This window comes from Caretta caretta, chromosome 21 (assembly GCF_965140235.1).
Source record: "Caretta caretta isolate rCarCar2 chromosome 21, rCarCar1.hap1, whole genome shotgun sequence".
Lineage (NCBI taxonomy): Eukaryota > Metazoa > Chordata > Testudines > Cheloniidae > Caretta > Caretta caretta.
Window position 1 is genome coordinate 19080929 of NC_134226.1, and position 12696 is coordinate 19093624.

The 12696-nt window shown below is 44.5% G+C and overlaps 1 protein-coding gene across 5 annotated transcripts in view; it reads left to right on the forward strand.

The window, feature by feature from the left end:
- The window catches only part of IPO9 (importin 9), a 169755-nt gene that overhangs the window by 133393 nt on the left and 23666 nt on the right, over window positions 1–12696 (forward strand). The window contains exon 21 of one of the 5 annotated variants that reach the window (XM_075122091.1): window positions 10234–10422. The exons of the other annotated variants lie outside the window; for them this stretch is intronic. Within the exon in view, the coding sequence (XP_074978192.1) occupies window positions 10234–10270 (37 nt within the window). The 3' untranslated portion in view covers window positions 10271–10422. Of the gene's footprint in view, window positions 1–10233; window positions 10423–12696 lie in introns of those variants that run through there. 5 annotated transcript variants of the gene reach the window in all.

Sequence of the window (12696 nt, forward strand, 5' to 3'; positions counted from 1 at the left end):
ACAATTGCAGAACTGGAAACAGTCTGGGTTTTTTTCCTCTTACTGCCTCATCTTTTTTGTGCAAGAGCAGATGCGCAGCTGACTGTAGAATGTACTTTAAAGAATTCATAGGGAAGGAGTTGGGAGAGATTTAAAATGCGAGAACTGGTGAACACAGCTCATGGAAGTGATTATCATTTATATTTACTGTTTCAAAGCACTGTACAAGGTAATTGTTCAGGGTTTCTCAAAAGATGTTAGGTGTCTTCACAATAGTGTAATAGAATCCACATAAACAGTAGGGACAAGAGGAAAATCAACTGAAATGTGATACCCTGTCTAGAATGGACTTTTCAGAACTTCAATCTCTACACCTGTTTTCCCAGTGAAAGCTGGGTTTTAGTGCTTGATACAGCATCCAAGAACTTGAAGTGTGAAGCTTAGATTTAAGTTGTGCCTCAACTGATCTCTTTGCATTATAGAGGAGGGTTAAACCTAACACTCACCAGATTATTAAACTTATTTTTCTTCGAGTACTTGCTTGTGTTGATTCTATTCTAGGGGTGTGTGTGTGCGCGCGCGCCCGCATGCAGTTGTCAGAGATTTTTGCCTTAGTGGTATCTGTAGGGTTGGCTGTGGCGCCTGCTTGAGTGCCATGCTCATGTGTTGGTATATTAGGCACCACCAACTATATGCCCTCTCAGTTTCTTATTACTCCCCATGACAGTTGGAGCGCTTTGTCTTACAGATCACAAGAGCATTAGCAGTTCTTTACAGCTTTTGTTATCTTCTTTGTACATAGTTTGTAGGTATTTAGTTAGCCATTAGGTCAAGTGTTAGGTTAGCTGGTAGTTAGAGTCCCGGCTGTCTTCAAGTCACCAGGGCCTGGTGAAATGCATCCTAGAATACTCAAGGAATTGACTGAGGAGATATCTGAGCCATTAAGGATTATCTTTGAGAAGTCATGGAAGACTGGAGAGATTCCAGAAGACTGGAAAAGGGCAAATATAGTGCCCATCTATAAAAAGGGAAATAAGGACAACCCGGGAAATTAGACCGGTCAGCTTAACTTCTGTACCTGGAAAGATAATGGAGAAAACATCTAGAAGATGAGAAGCTGATAAGTAACATTCAGCATGGATTTGTCAAGAACAAATCGTGTCAAACCAACCTGATAGCTTTCTTTGACAGGGTAACAAGCCTTGTGGATAGGGAAGAAATGGTAAATGTGGTATATCTTGACTTTAGTAAGGCTTTTGGTACTGTCTCTCATGACCTTCTCATAAACAAACTAGGGAAATACAACCTTATAGATCCTCTATAAGGTGGGCACATAACTGGTTGGAAAATGGTTCCCAGAGAGTAGTTATCAGTGGTTCAGTCATGCTGGAAGGGCATAACAAGTGCAGGGATCAGTTCTGGGTCTGGTTCTGTTCAATATCTTGATCAATGATTTAGATAATGTCACAGAGAGTACACTTTTAAAGTTTGCAGATGATATCAAGCTGGAAGGGGTTACAAGTGCTTTGGAGGATAGGATTAAAATTTCAAAATGATCTGGACAAACTGGAGAAATGGTCTGAAGTAAACAGGATGAAATTCAATAAGGACAAATACAAAGTATTCATTTAGGAAGGAACAATCAGTTGCGCACATAAAAAATGGGAAATGACTGCCTAGGAAGGATTACTGTAGAAAGGGATCTGTGGGTCATAGTGGACCACAAGCTAAATATGAGTCAACAGTGTAACACTGTTGCAAAAAAAGCAAACATCTTTCTGGGATGTATTAGCAGGAGTGTTGTAAGCAAGACACGAGAAGTAATTCTTCTGCTCTACTCCATGCTGATTAGACCCCAACTGGAGTATTGTGTCCAGCTCTGGGTGCCACATTTCAGGAAGGATGTGGACAAATTGGAGAGAGTCCAGAAAAGAGCAACAAAAATGATTAAAGGTCTAGAAAACATCACCTATGAGGGAAGATTGAAAAAACTGGGTTTGTTTAGTCTGGAAAAGAGAAGACTGAGAGGGGACATAAGTTTTCAAGTATGTAAAAGGTTGTTACAAGGAGGAGGAAGAAAAATTTTTCTTAACCTCTGAGGATAGTACAAGAAGCAATGGGCTTAAATTGCAGCAAGGGAGGTTTAGGTTGGACATTAGGAAAAACTTCCCAACTGTCAGGGTGGTTAAGCACTGGAATAAATTGCCTAGGGAGGTTGTAGAATCTCCATCATTGGAGATTTTTAAGAGCAGGTTAGACAAACACTTGTCAGGAATGGTTGAGATAATTAGTCCTGCCACGAGTGCAGAGGATTGGACTGGATGACCTCTTGAGGTCCCTTCCAGTTCTATGATCCTAGGATCAGGTACGGCGGCATCTTGATCTGGTCTGTTCCTCCTGTCACGACCTGGGACTGTTAATAAACAAGATAAAGTCAACCTTATCCACAGTGCAGTGCATAGAATTCATTGGAGTGGTCCTAGACTCTACTCGTGCCAGAGCCTTCCTCCCTGAGGTTCAGTTCCAAGTCATGGCGGACTTCACCGTGTACATGCAAGCCCACCCTCCCACCACCGCTCACACATGCCTGTGGTTATTGGGACACATGGTGGCCTGCACTTACTTGGTCCGCCTCAGGTCCCTGCAGGCGTGGTTGGCATTGGTCTACATCCCCAACTGGCACAGCATGGACCGGGTGGTCCGGATTCTGGCCTGTGGACTGTCTGTCTCACCTGGTGGCAGGATCCTACATCGGTGTTTCATAGATTCATAGATATTTAGGCCAGAAGGGACCATTATGATCATCTAGTCTGACCTCCTGCACAATGCAGGCCACAGAATTTCACCCACCACTCCTAAAAAAGACCTCACACCTATATCTGTGCTATTGAAGTCCTCAAATTGTAGTTTGAAGACCTCAAGGAGCAGAGAATCCTCCAGCAAGTGACCCGTGCCCCATGCTACAGAGGAAGGCGAAAAACCTCCAGGGCCTTCCAATCTGCCCTGGAGGAAAATTCCTTCCCGACCCCAAATATGGCGATCAGCTAAACCCTGAGCATATGGGCAATATTCATCAGCCAGATACTACAGAAAATTCTTTCCCGGGTAACTTGGATCTTACCCCATCTAAAAACCCATCACAGGCCATTGGGCCTATTTACCATGAATATTTAATTACCAAAACCATGTTATCCCATCATACCATCTCCTCCATAAACTTATCGAGTTTAATCTTAAAGCAAGATAGATCTTTTGCCCCCACTACTTCCCTCGGAAGGCTATTCCAAAACTTCACTCCTCTGATGGTTAGAAACCTTCGTCTAATTTCTAATCTAAATTTCCTAGTGGCCAGTTTATATCCATTTGTTCTTGTGTCCACATTGGTACTGAGTTTAAATAATTCCTCTCCCTCTCTGGTATTTATCCCTCTGATATATTTATAGAGAGCAATCATATCTCCCCTCAACCTTCTTTTAGTTAGGCTAAACAAGCCAAGCTCCCTGAGTCTCCTTTCATAAGACAAGTTTTCCATTCCTCGGATCATCCCAGTAGCCCTTCTCTGTACCTGTTCCAGTTTGAATTCATCCTTCTTAAACATGGGAGACCAGAACTGCACACAGTATTCCAGGTGAGGTCTCACCAGTGCCTTATATAACGGTACTAAAACCTCCTTATCCCTACTGGAAATACCTCTCCTGATGCATCCCAAGATGACATTAGCTTTTTTCACAGCCATATCACATTGGCAGCTCATAGTCATCCTATGATCAACCAATACTCCAAGGTCCTTTTCCTCCTCCGTTACTTCTAGTTGATGTGTCCCTAGCTTATAACTAAAATTCTTGTTATTAATCCCTAAATGCATGACCTTACACTTCTCACTATTAAATTTCATCCTATTCCTATTACTCCAGTTTACAAGGTCATCCAGATCCTCCTGTAGGGTATCCCTGTCCTTCTCTAAATTAGCAATACCTCCCAGCTTTGTATCATCTGCAAACTTTATTAGCACACTCCCACTTTTTGTGCCCAGGTCAGTAATAAAAAGATTAAATAAGATTGGTCCCAAAACTGATCCTTGAGGAACTCCACTGGTAACCTCCCTCCAACTTGACAGTTCACCTTTCAGTAGGACCCGTTGTAGTCTCCCCTTTAACCAATTCCCTATCCACCTTTCAATTTTCCTATTGATGCCCATCTTATCCAATTTAACTAATAATTCCCCATGTGGCACAGTATCAAACGCCTTACTAAAATCTAAGTAAATTAGATCCACTGCGTTTCCTTTATCTAAAAAATCTGTTACTCTCTCAAAGAAGGAGATCAGGTTGGTTTGGCACGATCTACCTTTTGTAAAACCATGTTGTATTTTGTCCCATTTACCATTGACTTCAATGTCCTTAACTACCTTCTCCTTCAAAATTTTTTCCAAGACCTTGCATACTACAGATGTCAAACTAACAGGCCTATAATTACTTGGATCACTTTTTTTCCCTTTCTTAAAAATAGGAACTATGTTAGCAATTCTCCAATCATACGGTACAACCCCTGAGTTTACAGATTCATTAAAAATTCTTGCTAATGGGCTTGCAATTTCTTGTGCCAATTCTTTTAATATTCTTGGATGAAGATTATCTGGGCCCCCCGATTTAGTCCCATTAAGCTGTTTGAGTTTCGCTTCTACCTCAGATATGGTGATGTCTACCTCCATATCCTCATTCCCATTTATCATGCTACCATTATCCCTAAGATCCTCTTTAGTCTTATTAAAGACTGAGGCAAAGTATTTGTTTAGATATTGGGCCATGCCTAGATTATCCTTGACCTCCACTCCATCCTCAGTTTTTAGCGGTCCCACTTCTTCTTTCTTTGTTTTCTTCCTATTTATATGACTATAGAACCTTTTACTATTGGTTTTAATTCCCTTTGCAAGGTCCAACTCTACTTGACTTTTAGCCTGTCTCACTTTATCCCTACATATTCTGACCTCAATAAGGTAGCTTTCCTTACTGATCCCTCCCTTCTTCCACTCCCTATATGCTTTCTGCTTTTTCTTAATTACCTCTCTAAGATGCTTGCTCATCCAGCTTGGTCTACAACTCCTGCCTATGAATTTTTTCCCCTTTCTTGGGATGCAGGCTTCCGATAGCTTCTGCAGCTTTAATTTAAAATAATCCCAGGCCTCCTCTACCTTTAAACCCATAAATTCTTCAGTCCAATCCACTTCCCTAACTAATTTCCTTAATTTTTGAAAGTCAGCCCTTTTGAAATCAAAAACCCTAGTTGCAGATTTATTTTTGTTAATCCTTCCATTCAGTTTGAACTGAATTAGCTCATGATCACTTGAGCCAAGATTATCCCCTACAACCATTTCCTCTATGAGGTCCTCATTACTCACCAAGACAGGAGTTGGCAGGAGTCCCCTTCGTAGCTCCTTCCCCATCGGTAACACTCATCTCCGATGCATCGGCGCTGGGGTGGGGAGCCCAACTGTGCGATCTCAGCATGCAAGGTCGCTGGTCCAGTCACAATCACTTCCTCCATATCAACATCAGGGAACTCAAAGCAATTCGCCTGGCCTGCCAAGCCTTCCTAGCTCACATAGTAAGCAATGTGGTCCAAGTCCTAACAGACAACACAGCAACTATGTTCTAAAAAGAAAAGGAGTACTTGTGGCACCTTAGAGACTAACCAATTTATTTGAGCATAAGCTTTCGTGAGCTACAGCTCACTTCATCAGATGCATAAAGTGGAAAATACAGTGAGGATGTTTTTATACACACAGACCATGAAAAAATGGGTGTTTATCACTACAAAAGGTTTTCTCTCCCCTTCCCCTACTCGAGGGTAGGTCAGTTTTGGCCCAGGACATAAAGGTCAGGTTCCTCAAGGGCCTTGAGCGCTCTTATCTATATGTCAAGGACCCCGTTCTTCCGTGGGACCTGAATCTGGTGCTGTTGTGGCTCATGGGTCCTCCACTTTGAGCCTCTGGCTTTCTGCTTTCTCCTTCTCCTGTCCTGGAAGGTTGCGTTCCTGGTCGCAGTAACATCTGCCCGCTGGGTCACCGAGATTAAGGCGCTCACCATGGAATTGCCCTGTGCTGTCCTTTACAAAGACAAAGTCCAGATGAGGCCACACCTGGCCTTTCTGCCCAGGGTGGTCTCTGTTTCATACGAGCCAGGACATTTTCTTACCTGTCTTTTTTCCAAAGCCACATAAGTTGGAGAAGGGAGTGTAGGCTGCATTCCCTAGACATCTGGAGAGCATTAGCCTTCTACATTGAAAGGACCAACCCATTCTGCAAGTTAATGGAATTGTTCGTCGCAGTGGCCGACAGGATGAAAGGTCGTCAAAGACTTTCTTCTTGGATCACCGCCTGCATTTGCTACTGTTATGATCAGGCGAAGGTGTAACCCACGGCGATTGTAATGGACCATTCGACCAGGGCGCAGGCCTCTTCGGTAGCCTTTCTCACCCAAGTGCCTATCCAGGACATCTTTAGGGTGGCCACCTGGTCGTCTGTCCATACGCTCACGTCCCACTACCCACTTACCCAGCAAGTCTGGGACAATGCTGACTTGGGTAGAGCAGTACTACAAGCTGCCAAACTGTGAACTCCAAGCCCACCTGCACTCAAGGGGGCGCCACAGCTGACCCTACGGATACCGCTAAGGCAAAAGTCTCTGACAACTGTGCACATGGGTGCGCACATACCTGGAATGGAATTGACATGAGCAAGCACTCAAAGAAGAATAAGTTTAATAGTTTGGTGAGTGTTAGGTTTAACCTTCCTCTATAATGCAAAGAGATCAGTAGCAGCACAACTTAAATCTAAGCTGAGAACAAGCTGAGTAGCAAGAAGGATTTCTTCAGGTATGTTGGCAACAAGAAGAAAGCCAAGGAAAGTGTGGGCCCCTAACTGAATGAGGGAGGCAACCTAGTGACAGAGGATGTGGAAAAAGCTAATGTACTCAAAGCTTTTTTTGCCTCTGTCTTCACGAACAAGGTCAGCTCCCAGACTGCTGCGCTGGACATCACAGCCATCACAGGGGAGTAGGTGGCCAGCCCTCTGTGGAGAAAGAGGTGGTTAGGGACTATTTAGAAAAGCTGGACATGCACAAGTCCATGGGGCCGGACGCGTTGCATCCGAGAGTGCTAAAGGAATTGGCGGCTGTGATTGCAGAGCCATTGGCCATTATCTTTGAAAACAGTGGATGTATTGTTTCTTGACTTTAGCAAAGCTTTTGACACGGTCTCCCACAGTATTCTGGTCACCAAGTTAAAGAAGTACGGGCTGGATGAATGACTATAAGGTGGGTAGAAAGTTGGCTAGATTGTCGGGCTCAACGGGTAGTGATCAATGGCTCCATGTCTAGTTGGCAGCCGGTGTCAAGTGGAGTGCCCCAGGGGTCGGTCCTGGGGCTGGTTTTGTTCAATATCTTCATAAATGATCTGGAGGATGGTGTAGATTGCACTCTCAGCAAATTTGCGGATGATACTAAACTGGGAGGAGTGGTAGATATGCTGGAGGGCAGGGTAGGATACAGAGGGACCTAGACAAATTGGAGGACTGGGCCAAAAGAAATCTGATGAGGTTCAATAAGGATAAGTGCAGGGTCCTGCACTTAGGACGGAAGAACCCAATGCACAGCTACAGACTAGGGACCGAATGGCTAGGCAGCAGTTCTGCGGAAAAGGACCTAGGGGTGACAGTGGACGAGAAGCTGGATATGAGTCAGCAGTGTGCCCTTGTTGCCAAGAAGGCCAATGGCATTTTGGGATGTATAAGTAGGGGCATAGCGAGTAGATTGAGGGACGTGATCGTCCCCCTCTATTCGACATTGGTGAGGCCTCATCTGGAGTACTGTGTCCAGTTTTGGGCCCCACACTACAAGAAGGATGTGGATAAATTGGAGAGAGTCCAGCGAAGGGCAACAAAAATGATTAGGGGTCTGGAACACATGAGTTATGAGGAGAGGCTGAGGGAACTGGGATTGTTTAGCCTGCAGAAGAGAAGAATGAGGGGGGATTTGATAGCTGCTTTCAACTACCTGAGAGGTGGTTCCAGAGAGGATGGTTCTAGACTATTCTCAGTGGTAGAAGAGGACAGGACAAGGAGTAATGGTCTCAAGTTGCAGTGGGGGAGGTTTAGGTTGGATATTAGGAAAAACTTTTTCACTAGGAGGGTGGTGAAACACTGAAATGCGTTGCCTAGGGAGGTGGTGGAATCTCCTTCCTTAGAAGTTTTTAAGGTCAGGCTTGACAAAGCCCTGGCTGGGATGATTTAATTGGGGATTGGTCCTGCTTTTGAGCAGGGGGTTGGACTAGATGACCTCCTGAGGTCCCTTCCAACCCTGATATTCTATGATTCTATGAACACACTTCAAGTCACCTAAAATGGAATCCACATGAGAAAACACTCGAAGCAGAAAAACCGGATACCTACCTTTTGTAACAGTTGTTCTTTGAGATGTGTTGCTCATGTCCATTGCATTACCCATTCTTACCCTTCTGTCGGAGTTGCTGGCAAGAAGGAAATGAGAGGGCGTAAGGTCGTTGGCACCTAATATACCACTGCATGAGTGCGGCACTCAAGGGGGCACCACAGCCGACGCTACGGATACTGCTAAGGTAAAAGTCTCTGACAACTTCACGCAGGCGCACACGTTCCTAGAATGGAATGGACATGAGCAACGCATCTCGAATAACCACAGTTACAAAAGATAGGTGACCGTTTTTTCTTTCCTGGTAAGTTCAGTGCACTAAAGTTATGGGGCAAACTGGCAACCGTTAAAATAATCAAGAAAATCATGCTGTCCAAAATGAAAGCACAGAAATGAATAACTAGATTAGGAGGCAATTTGGTGTAGTGAATGGGGCACTGGGTCAGAAGACCTGGATTCTGTTCTCAGTTCTGTCATTGACCTGCTGTGACCTTGAGAAATCTACTTCATTTCTCTCTATCATTGTTTACCCTTCCATTCTTTGTCTTGTCTCTTTAGATTGTAAAATCATTAGGCAGGAATTCTTTCCCACTCTGTGTGTGTATGGTGCTTAGCACAAAGGGGCCCCGATCTCAGTTATTTACTGAAGTGCTCACAATGTGCTAGGTGTTTTCTGAATACTCAAGGACAATCCTTTCTCAGAGAGCCATGTAATCCAAGGATAAAGTAGACAGAGGTTAGAAAAGGATACAAAAACAATAGGCAAATTATATGCAAGTTAGATGCAAGTCAATTCAATTCAGTATAAGCAGCATGGTGGAAGTGGTTCTTTTAGAGGGGCTTAAACAAGGACAGGAGAGGCTCAGGGAACTGGGCTTGTTTAGTCTGCAGAAGAGAAGAGTGAGGGGGGATTTGATAGCAGCCTTTAACTACCTGAATTGTGGTTCCAAAGAGGATGGAGCTTGGCTGTTCTCACTGGTGACAGATGACGGAACAAGAAGCAGTGGTCTCAAGTTGCAGTGGGGGAGGTTTAGGTTGGATATTAGGAAAAACTATTTCACTAGGAGGGTGGTGAAGCACTGGAATGGTTACCTAGGGAGGTGGTGGAATCTCCATCCTTAGAGGTCTTTAAGGCCCAGCTTGACAAAGCCTTGGCTGGGATGATTTAGTTGGGGTTGATCCTGCTTTGAGCAGGGGGTTGGATTAGATGACCTGCTGAGGTCTCTTCCAGCCCGAATCTTCTATGATTCTATGATAGGATAGGAGCTTTGTGGATGAGTCCAGGGAGAGCCTACCATGCTGAGAGAACTGTGCGGAAGATTTGTAGATGGTTATGTAAGAATCTGCCAGACAAGGCTGGGAGCATTGGTAAAGCAGAGGAGAAGGGGAGCAACATGAACCTTGATTAGGGAAAGGTGGAGCTGAGCTTTGCAGGGCATGGTAAATTTAAATTTGAGATTTGTGGAACCAATAGAGGGGTTCTGAAGGAGACATCACTTTCGCAAGACTATGATCAATTTTGTACAAAGTATGTCTTGTGAGGTGTCATTTGAAAACTCATCTACTGAGCATTATTGTCCTGGTAAAATGTGTGTACCAACGTTGTGTGTAAAGTTGTACGATTTTACTGTATTACATTGCTGAGACGTGCGTGACGTTTAGAAAAGCAGCCCAAACCAGTTTCCTCGGAGACAAAAGGTTAGCCAGCACCTCAGCCAGGCGTCAACACAATCAAGTGTACTATTGCTGGGTTGAGTGGCCATTCTTTGGCAGGAAGAAGGGTGCGAGCAAGACATTTACTTCTTGGCAGACGGACTTGCTGTCACCTGAACCCCTGTTGGAAATGATTCTCAAAGAAGAGAAATGCTGTAAGGGAGAACAGAGGACACACATCACCTCTCTCTCCGCACGGCATCAATAACGTTTGAAACACAAAGGAAGCGTCATTGAACTGGGGGAGTGGCCCCGACTGAAGGAGTTGAGCCAGTAAAACCATGGTGGTGAGAAAACCTTTGCTTTGAATTCATTTAGCTTTCTAAATTAGGTATTAGTTTGTATTTTATCTTTTATTTCTTTGTAAGCAATTCTGACTTTTATGCCTCGTTACTTGTAATCATTTAAAATCTATCTTTCTGTAGTTAATAAACTTGTTTTATTGTTTACCTAAACCAGTGTGTTTGGATTGAAGTGTTTGGGACCCTCCATTTGAGATAACAAGATTTGTGCATATCATTTTCTATTAATTAAATGATGAACTTGCTATGAGCTTGTACCACACAGAAGGAAAGAGCTGGGCAGTACAAGATGCACATTTCTGGGGACAAGTCCGGGACTGGGAATTTGCTGGCTTTGCTCTGCAATATAATTCAGGAGTGGCTGGCTAGAAGCACTCATATATTCAGCTGAGAGTGATTTTGCATGTTGGAGGTTGTGTGAGAGCAGACCAGGAGTGGTGGTTCTCACAGTAAAGCAGTGTAAAAAGGGCACCCCAGGTTGGAGAGCTGAGGGGACACAGCTGTCCATCAGTCCAGATTGTACCCTGGGGAATGTCACAGTGACATGGTCAAATTGATGGTCACAGAAAATGTCTTTGGCTGCATTTCATTTGGATTTAAGAGGAGCAAAGCATTAATTTGGAGTCCAGAGAGGAGGATGAAATAGTAGTCAAGGAGAGACAAGGGGCTGAATGAGAGAGTTGGCTGTAGAAATAAAAAGGATGGATCTTAGCAACAATGAGGAGGTAGAATCAACAGTTTGGCTATGGCCAGGATATATTGGGCAAAAATTCAAAATAATCTTGAGATTGGAAACCTTAAGTAGAATGGAGAGTGATGAGGAAGGAGGGGAGTGGAGAGAATTTGGAAGGGAAGAGCAGTTCCTGTCTTGGCCATCTGCAATTTAAGATAACAAGAAAACCAAAAGGAGATGTCACTTTTGACACGGAGCTTTTGACACGGTCTCCCACAGTATTCTTGTCAGCAAGTTAAGGAAGTATGGGCTGGAAGAATGCACTATAAGGTGGGTAGAAAGCTGGCTAGATTGTCGGGCTCAACGGGTAGTTATCAATGGCTCCATGTCTAGTTGGCAGCCGGTATCAAGTGGAGTGCCCCAAGGGTCGGTCCTGGGGCCGGTTTTGTTCAATATCTTCATAAATGATCTGGAGGATGGTGTGGATTGCACTCTCAGCAAATTTGCGGATGATACTGAACTGGGAGGAGTGGTAGATACGCTGGAGGGGAGGGATAGGATACAGAAGGACCTAGACAAATTGGAGGATTGGGCCAAAAGAAATCTGATGAGGTTCAATAAGGATAAGTACAGGGTCCTGCACTTAGGACGGAAGAACCCAATGCACAGCTACAGACTAGGGACCGAATGGCTAGGCAGCAGTTCTGCGGAAAAGGACCTAGGGGTGAGAGTGGACGAGAAGCTGGATATGAGTCAGCAGTGTGCCCTTGTTGCCAAGAAGGCCAATGGCATTTTGGGATGTATAAGTAGGGGCATAGCGAGCAGATCGAGGGACGTGATCGTTCCCCTCTATTCGACATTGGTGAGGCCTCATCTGGAGTACTGTGTCCAGTTTTGGGCCCCACACTTCAAGAAGGATGTGGATAAATTGGAGAGAGTCCAGCGATTAGGGGTCTGGAACACATGAGTTATGAGGAGAGGCTGAGGGAGCTGGGATTGTTTAGCCTGCAGAAGAGAAGAATGAGGGGGGATTTGATAGCTGCTTTCAACTACCTGAAAGGGGGTTCCAAAGAGGATGGCTCTAGACTGTTCTCAATGGTAGCAGATGACAGAACGAGGAGTAATGGTCTCAAGTTGCAGTGGGGGAGGATTAGATTGGATATTAGGAAAAACTTTTTCACTAAGAGGGTGGTGAAACACTGGAATGCGTTACCTAGGGAGGTGGTAGAATCTCCTTCCTTAGAGGTTTTTAACGTCAGGCTTGAGAAAGCCCTGGCTGGGATGATTTAACTGGGAATTGGTCCTGCTTCGAGCAGGGGGTTGGACTAGATGACCTTCTGGGGTCCCTTCCAACCCTTATATTCTATGATTCTATGTCGGGAGAAAAGCAGAGATTTGTGGGATTAGCTGGAAGGAGACAGGTCAGTTGTAGAGAAATAGTTTTGCAAGTCATCTGCATAGAAATGGTAGCTGAAGCCTTGTGAGCTGATGATCATCCAGTGGAAGGGTGGAAAGTGAGAAAAGCAAAGAAAGGGCCAAGGACAGAGCCCTCTGAGTGAGCGGGGTGAGGAGGATCCACCAAAAG